At 39.9% G+C, this 7,913-nt stretch overlaps 1 protein-coding gene and 1 pseudogene across 1 annotated transcript in view; one reads left to right on the forward strand and one right to left on the reverse strand.

The window, feature by feature from the left end:
* Window positions 1–652: 652 nt before the first annotated feature.
* On the reverse strand, window positions 653–724 carry LOC119472290 (annotated as a pseudogene).
* Window positions 725–5,684: 4,960 nt separating this feature from the next.
* The window catches only part of SVIL (supervillin), a 117,563-nt gene continuing 115,334 nt past the window's right edge, over window positions 5,685–7,913 (forward strand). The window contains 2 exon segments of the mRNA XM_037740950.1: window positions 5,685–5,859; window positions 7,458–7,515. Coding sequence (XP_037596878.1) covers window positions 5,799–5,859; window positions 7,458–7,515 — 119 coding nt within the window. The 5' untranslated portion in view covers window positions 5,685–5,798.

The following is a 7,913-nucleotide window of genomic DNA, read 5'->3' on the forward strand; positions in this document are numbered from 1 at the left end:
ATACGGTGAAACCCCATCTCTACTAAAATTACAAAAAATTAGCTGGGTATGGTGGTGGGCACCTGTAGTCTCAGCTACTCAGGAGGCTGAGGCAGAAGAATCGCTCTAACCCTGGAGGTGTAGGTTGCAGTGAGCCGAGATCACACCACTGCACTCCAGCCTGGGTGACAGAGCAAGATTCCATCTAAAAAAAAAAAAAAGTAAGAATTTTCTCATGAGAATTGCATCATGTGTGTCAGTCAGTTATTGAGAAGAAAACTCAGTCATGATATTACTGTTGGCTGAATGAATAATTCTAATCATTACAGAGGTTAGTCTTCACTAGTTCAATGACCTATTTGGAATTTTTCAGTCAGCAAAGGCAACCTCTCACTTCCACTCAATAGAATAGTGCCAGTAGGACTTACTAAATATCCAGGGAGAGAAAAAGAGTAAAGGTCTTAGTGCCAAATATCCAAGAAAATTGGGAATTATAGGAAACTTAAAAAATACTTAGAGAATCGGAATTTATCGTTTACTTAGAAGCACACAGATAGAAGTGTGCAAAACAAGTTTCACAGAAATATTTCATTGGCAGAATCCCGAAATAAAATCCCCATGGAAGGAAACTAAGAATTCCAAACTTCTTGTCTTAGAATTGTTACCTAGGCTGGGACCTCAGTGTAACCAACTGAGCTTAATTTTTGTGTCATTTCTCTTCACGATAATAACTTATCACTGACCCAGCCCATGGCACTCATATGCATACGCACACTTAGATCAAATATGCTTACTAGAGATGGTTCCTTAAACACTGGTGGTAAAGTGGACGGCATGCCACATCTGCGATGCCAGACAGTTGGGTGGTATCAGTATAGAAATGCTAGACATCCTTGAGTCCATTCATAGTAATTTCCTTGTATGATGTCTAGAAATAAAGTTAATGAGTCATCGCTTCCTACACACTTCAAAGTAGCCACATCCACATCTCACTCCTCTCCAACCAAGTGGGAGAATTAGGAAGAAAAGGGAAAATAATAATCAATTACTTCCCTTTATTCACAGCACCCACAGCCCACCAGGGACACTGACTTCTCTCTGAGCCTTCTGACCTTAGCTATGCCCCACTTACTCATATCTGGGGGCAGCCCTGGTTTTGAGCAATGTCTATGGGATCAAAACTAGACTTAGAAATCGTAAGTCTAGGATAGGCGTGACTTACCCTAGAAATAGTATATGGTTAGAAATAGTACATGGTTTATGAAAGACAACTGCAGCTGGCCTGACATCTCCTTCTGGGGTCAGGCTGGCCCCTTTGCCAGAGACATCCACGTGGGCTACAGGGCTGGGAGCCTCTACGACCTCAATGCAGGACAAGTTTACAACATTGGTGCCTGTTCTTTTGTGTTCAGACTGATCAGGACTATGGGAATTGTCTTGGGGAGAGTCAGAGGATGTGGATTTTCAGCCTGGCACTTCCATGCCACAAGCTATGTGACCTTGAGTGTTCTATGGGAGTCATCTACCATTTCACTAAATGAAGACTGGGTGATCAGAAAGGCCTCTTCGGCTCCAGTCTTCCCAGGGTCCAAGGTTCTGGATGTACTGGGCCTGATTAACTTGATCCAGTGATGCCACGGTGGGGTGTCAGCATTGCAATGGCTCACTCATAGATCCTTCAGGTCCCCTCCAGCCACCACCCATGTACCACAATACAGCATGACATGTACCATGGCTCGATGTGATGTGTACCATGATGTGACATGTTCTTTGACCTGCTATGACAGTGACCTCCCTCAGCCTCTCCCAGTCACACGGTTATGCCCCTCCTCCTAGAGCATGTTTGCATGCCCATCTAAAGGCAACTTAAGTATTTGCTTTTACTTCTCTTTAATTTAAAGGTTGAAACCTTAAAAACACCCAGTAAAATATCGTACTTCCATAAAGCATTGCTCCTAAGATGAGGACTTCTCAGTGGACACGGCAGCAGGGAACTTTGTGCATTCATGCTGAGCTGGTGGCTATGTGATGCTATTGAAGAGGGAATACACCACCATCAGCGCTCAGTTAAAATGTCTTCTCCCTGAAATTTAAGAAAGTCACAGGCCAGGTGTGGTGGCTCACACCTGTAATCCCAGCACTTTGGGAGGCCAAGGTGGGCGGATCACCTGAGGTCAGGAGTTTGAGACCAGCCTGGCCAGCATGGTGAAACCCCGTCTCTATTAAAAATATAAAAATTAACCAGGTGTGGTGACGGGCACTGTAATCCCAGCTACTCGGAGGCTGAGGTAGGAGAATTGCTTGAACCTGGCAGGCGGAGGTTGCAGTGAGCCGAGACGTGCCATTGCACTCCAGCCTGGGTGACACAGCAAGACTCTGTCTCAAAAAAAAGGTCACAGTCACAACTTAGAATTCCTCTGCAAATAAATATGTTAACCTACAGAATGATGTGAGGAAATGTTTGGGTATTTTGTAGCTCCCTTGTGTGAATGAGCTAACCTACAACAATAATGATAATTTAATAATAATTTCTGAATGTCAAGTGGAAAAATTAAAAATAATAATAATTATAATTATTGGAGAGTAAATAAAAACATTTCTACAGATATTTTCTATCAATATAAAATATACATTTTTCTTCACAGGCTTATTTGGTTTCATATGGATAGGATGCTTAAATAATAGATTAAATTTTATATTCATAATTTTACAAAGAATGTTGTGCTTTTTCCTTTCAGCAATTATGTCATGTTTAAATGTTTGCTTTAATTATAATCAATAGGTGAGGCAAAGTGGTAAAACTCCATTACCAACTTAAAGAAAATATGCAACATTTTTTAAAAATCCTGTACTGAAATTTCATTTTCAAAATCTAAAATACGGGAAGGGGGCAAGGACTGACAAACTAATGATTGAGTACTATGCTCAGTACAGGGGTGATGGGATCCATTGTACCCCAAACCTCAGCATCACTCAATGTACCCATGTAACAAACCTGCACAGATACCCCTAAATCTAAAATAAATGTTAGAATAAAAAAGAGGAAAAGGAAAAGCAAATGACACGAAAATTTGAAAAAAAAATAGAATAGACTTATTCCCTAGTAATCATTCAAAGTAAGCTTTTAGATTCTTTTAGGAAAACTGTAAATGAGTATTCTATAGGAAGAGTAGTATTCAAACACAAAAAGGGTGATGAGCAGTGATACTGTGTTCCATAAACTGTTACGTTCTTTTTTTTTTTTTTTTTTTTTTTTTTTTTNTTGCTGAAAGTTTTCTCTTTTTATTTTTATGATTTCTATTAATAAAATTGCATCTCTGTCTCCCTTTTTGTGGGGGAGCAGGGGACAATAGGGCCCTGCTCTGTCTCTCAGCCTGGAGTGCAGTGGTGAGATCTTGGCTCACTGTAACCTCTGCCTCCCAGGTTCAAACGATTCTTCTGCCTCAGCCTCCTGAGTAGCTGGGACTACAGCCCATGCCACCATGCCCAGCTAATTTTAGTATTTTTGGTAGAGATGGTGTTTCACCATATTGACCAGGCTGATCTCAAACTCCTGACCTCATGATCTGCCTGCCTTGGCCTTCCAAAGTGCTGGAATTACAGGCATGAGCCACCATACCTGGCTAATAAGCTGTTAAGTACTTTGTAAAGGATTATTTATCAACATGTCAACATGTATATTATTTCATCCTATCTCTCTCTTCTCTTGTTTTTGTTTGTTTGTTTCTTGGTTTTTTTTGTTTTTGTTTTTGTTTTTTAATGTAGGGTCTCACTCTGTTGCTGCCCAGGCTGGAGTGCAGTGGTGTGATCATGTCTCACTGCAGCCTTGACCTCCTGGCCTCAAGTCATCCTCATGTCTCAGCTCCCAAGTAACTGGGACTATAGGCATGTAAAACCACACCCAGCTTATTTTTTATTTTTGGTAGAAACAGGCCCTCACCATGTTGCCCAGGCCAGTCTCGGACTCCTGGACTCAGGTGATCCTCCCTCTTGGCCTCAGCCAAGCATCAGCTACCATTCCTGATTCGTCCTATCTCTTTATTTCCAGAATCAGTTGCTTCTGCTACTCCCTCTCCTTCCTCTTCTCCTCCCAGTACTCCCTTTTTTCTTTTTGTTGCTAATTATCTGTGACCTTAGCAACAAGTTTCTATTTTAGTTATCCACAGTACTGATGTTGTTCCTTGCTGAGTTTTTGTTAACTATCCTATTTGCCATAGTTCTTCCTGATTTTATGACTATAATGTAATGAGGAGTTTATAGAGAAAAATGCCAAATGCTATCACTGACCCCTCTAATACCCAAGGTTGATGTACCTTATATTTATGTGCCTTTATTTTATTTTTATTTTTTATTGTTTGAGACAGAATCTTGCTCTGTTGCCAGGAGCCAGGCTGGAGTGCAATGGCTTGATCTTGCCTCACTGCAACCTCCGATTCCCTGGTTCAAGCAATTCTCCTGCCTCAGCCTCCCAAGTAGCTGAGACTACAGGTGTTCGCCACCATGCCCAGCTAATTTTTGTATTTTTTAGTAGAGCCAGGGTTTCAGCATGTTAGTCAGGATGGTTTCAATCTCTTGACCTTATGATCTGCCTACCTTGGCCTCCCAAAGTGCTGGGATTACAGGCGTGAGCCACTGCGCCCAGCCTTATGTGCCTTTGTTAATTCAGCATATAATTCTTCATTTTCACTGTGTGTTTGTATTTTACAAATTAGCCTAAGTCCACCTGGTTTGATCACAGGATACTAACTTGACACGCCCATTTTAGAAGGAGAATCTCTAGCTTTTAGAAGAGATTATCTCGTGATTTCCTATGGTCATTCAGCAAACATTTCCTGCAGACATACTGTGCACCAGGTACAGTGTCCAGAACTAAAGATACAAAGACAAACTCAGAGTCCCTGCTCCCAGGTGGGGGTGTGGTGAGTCACAATCTTGATCCCACCTCTCAAGCATCCTGCAGCTCCATCACCAAAAAATTGTCTATCCGGGGGCAAGTTATTCGTCTAGCCCTATTTCCTTAGCTTGCAAATGAGACAATTTCCTTTTGTTCTCTTGAATGTCCCATTTCGCTGTACGAACGATCCATCTGTAATTATTGTGAATTTTTCTTGAAATTGCATGAGCGTTGCTTGGGCCCACCACCTACATATTGCGGTTAAAATTAAACAGGGGGCCGTCTAATAGGAGAAGCTTAACTTAATGGCTTCTGCCTCAAATTAAAATTTTTGAATCTCTAATAATATCTGCCCTTTCTTTTCCCACAGTTTCACTCATATGTTGTTCATAAATCTTAAGTATGGGCTTTTGGCTCTCTGTTAGGTAAAATACTTCATTTAACGTAGCCAAAGCCAGACTTGGAGCAGCCTGGAAATCCTCAAACGTCCCTTCTTCCCAATGCATCGAGAGTCTCTGTAGGTTTTGCTTTTGTGAGTGTGTGTTTGTAGGGAGAGGAAGTTGTGTTTGACTCCTCCAAGGATGGTTAGGTTGCAGCATTGTCTGCTTAGCAGAAGCAAATCCTGGGATGCGCGTGGCTTTGCCTTGGTCATCTGTATCACCCACGTCCCATCACTGGGCTCCAGTCTGTTGCAGCGCCTCCAGGCTTAATTTCTGTTCCTAATCTGATTATGGGGTCTGAGCTCTTCCAGCCGGCAGCCTCTTGCTTTTCACGTACCAGAGGCTCAAAGACACAAGTGCCTCGTCGCTGTAGTCCTGCACTGTGAAAAATCTCAACCCAGTTTTGCTTAGACCAGACGAAGGTCGCTGCTGGCTGAGAATTAGCTGTAGAGCAGGCTGTGCTACCAAGCCTTCTGTGTGCCAGCATGTTCAGAAGCCCAGGCTTTTCCAGCTATTTGGGAGCTTTCAAATTCTCTGAGAAACAAGGTAAGGCAAGAGAAATATGAAATGCACTTATGTATGGATTTTATGGCATAATGAATACTGGGGGTCCTCTGTTTCACCCTGTGTATTCTCTGGTGTCCAATTACTTATACACGTTTCTCAAAAGACATTTAAAATATCTAATTAAGTTTATAAATGAGCTTATCTTGTGATTGCTGATAAGTGAATTTTTTTCCTTCAGCAAGTTAAAGTTGCTGCTAAACCACTAAAACCTTTATGTAGGAAAAATTGCAAATGCAATTGGAATGCCCACACTTTGGATCAGATTCTAGATGTGCTGCACTTCAGTTAAAGTATTTTTCTAAATCAATGCTATACATACTAAATTATTTCCAGTAGGCAGTGGTGAGTGAGTGTCTTTTTATTAACTCTTCATGTGAGACAGTTTGGAACAAGATACTGTCTTTTTAGTGGCTTTCTTCCAGCACAGAGGAAAATATATGCTTTCAGTTTAACTACTGAAGTGGTATGGCATGTTCAGTTTACTGACTGAACAAAAATGAAATGCGCAGGTTATTTTGAGTATATTTGAAACCCAGCCATTATACATCAAAACTGTTTCTAGCTCAAATGCACTGTTAAGTGACTTGAACAATACAGACCTCAGATTCAGGAATTTTCTTCTGCAGTACTTGATGGTTTTTGAATTGATTTCTCTTTTGTTAATTACATAACAAGATACTTGTATAATTAGGAGAAAAGCTTAGATGTTTCACTGGCGTTATACCTTTTATTTTATTGTTGATTTCTTTAGTTGGCCACACTTCCAAATTCTAGGACTGAGGATGTATTTTGGTGGATAGTGAAGTGTCAGCATCTGAGATATTTTGTACTTATTTTTCCTTGGGCTTCTGCCCCTAACTATAACACAGCCAAAGGTACTTCCTTAGGGGAAGAAGTTTCTGTAAGTGTCTATTTGTGGTTTTCTTAGTGAAAAAATGGTTTCTATACCAAAGGCTTTAAAACAGATTACATGCCATTAGACTGGTTATAAATTTTGTCTGTGCCTGGTTTTGATTAACCTGTTCACTCGAGATGTATTTTTCCTGTATAGAATTGTTACCAGCTGTCTTTATATAATATATATCTTGTCTTCAAAATACTAATAAATGGTGTTTTTTTTATTGGTTGTTATTGTTTAGGTTTTAATGAAAGCAAAAGACACAGCTGAGTTGTCCTCTGCTCTTCAGACCCCACTCCCATTCTTTAAAGGCATCCCAAACATTTCTAGTTACCATGACCAAAATTGCTTATTTCGCTTCTATTCCTGAGTATATAGCTGCATTATTTAGTATTAAATTGCTTTGAGTTATTCTTGTTGCCGTGACAAATTTAAATAACATTGAACTATGTTAGAAGTATTATTGTTGTTATCATTACTTTTACCCACGGAGTAAAGTTGGCTACTTTCTAGAAGAGAAAAAAAACTTGCATATGGAAATTTACATGGAATTTGATTCTTAGAAAGTGTCATTTTTGTATTTCTATTCTTTGTCTGATTCATGGTTTTCTTTTTCTTATATGTTCAAAGGGAGTTTTTGTGTAAGTATTTTAATGTTATTTCATTTCTTTTTCCTTAGATTTCAACAAGAAAAACTTAAGCTTCGTTGGATTCCCACATCAAAGAAAAGTTTCAAGGTAAGGTGACCTTGGCTCAAGGACTGTGACATTTTAAAGATTTGTCATAGCTTTTGAAATTATTCTCTTGAATATCTAACTCATGAGTTTCAATGTATGGCAATATGTTGTCTCCCTAGAATTTGATTTACTAAAATGTATGAAGCAAAGGACTCTTTTATATTTAATGCTGTTTATGGAAACTACTTGGAGAACAGAATCTTTGTTCTCTGGCCATTGCAAACTTTTAAAGGACTATTACCTTTTCTTTATCACACCTGCCTCTAAACATGCAAAGAAAAGTTGCATGCTTTTGCAATCTGTCCATGAAAAAGAGAGCTAGATTTTTTTTAGAAATGGCTTAAACTTATTTCTTCTCCCTCTCTCTTCCTTTTTCCTTCCTCTCCTCCCTCCCCTTC

This window comes from Cebus imitator, unplaced genomic scaffold (assembly GCF_001604975.1).
Source record: "Cebus imitator isolate Cc_AM_T3 unplaced genomic scaffold, Cebus_imitator-1.0 Scaffold92, whole genome shotgun sequence".
NCBI classification, from domain to species: Eukaryota; Metazoa; Chordata; class Mammalia; order Primates; family Cebidae; genus Cebus; species Cebus imitator.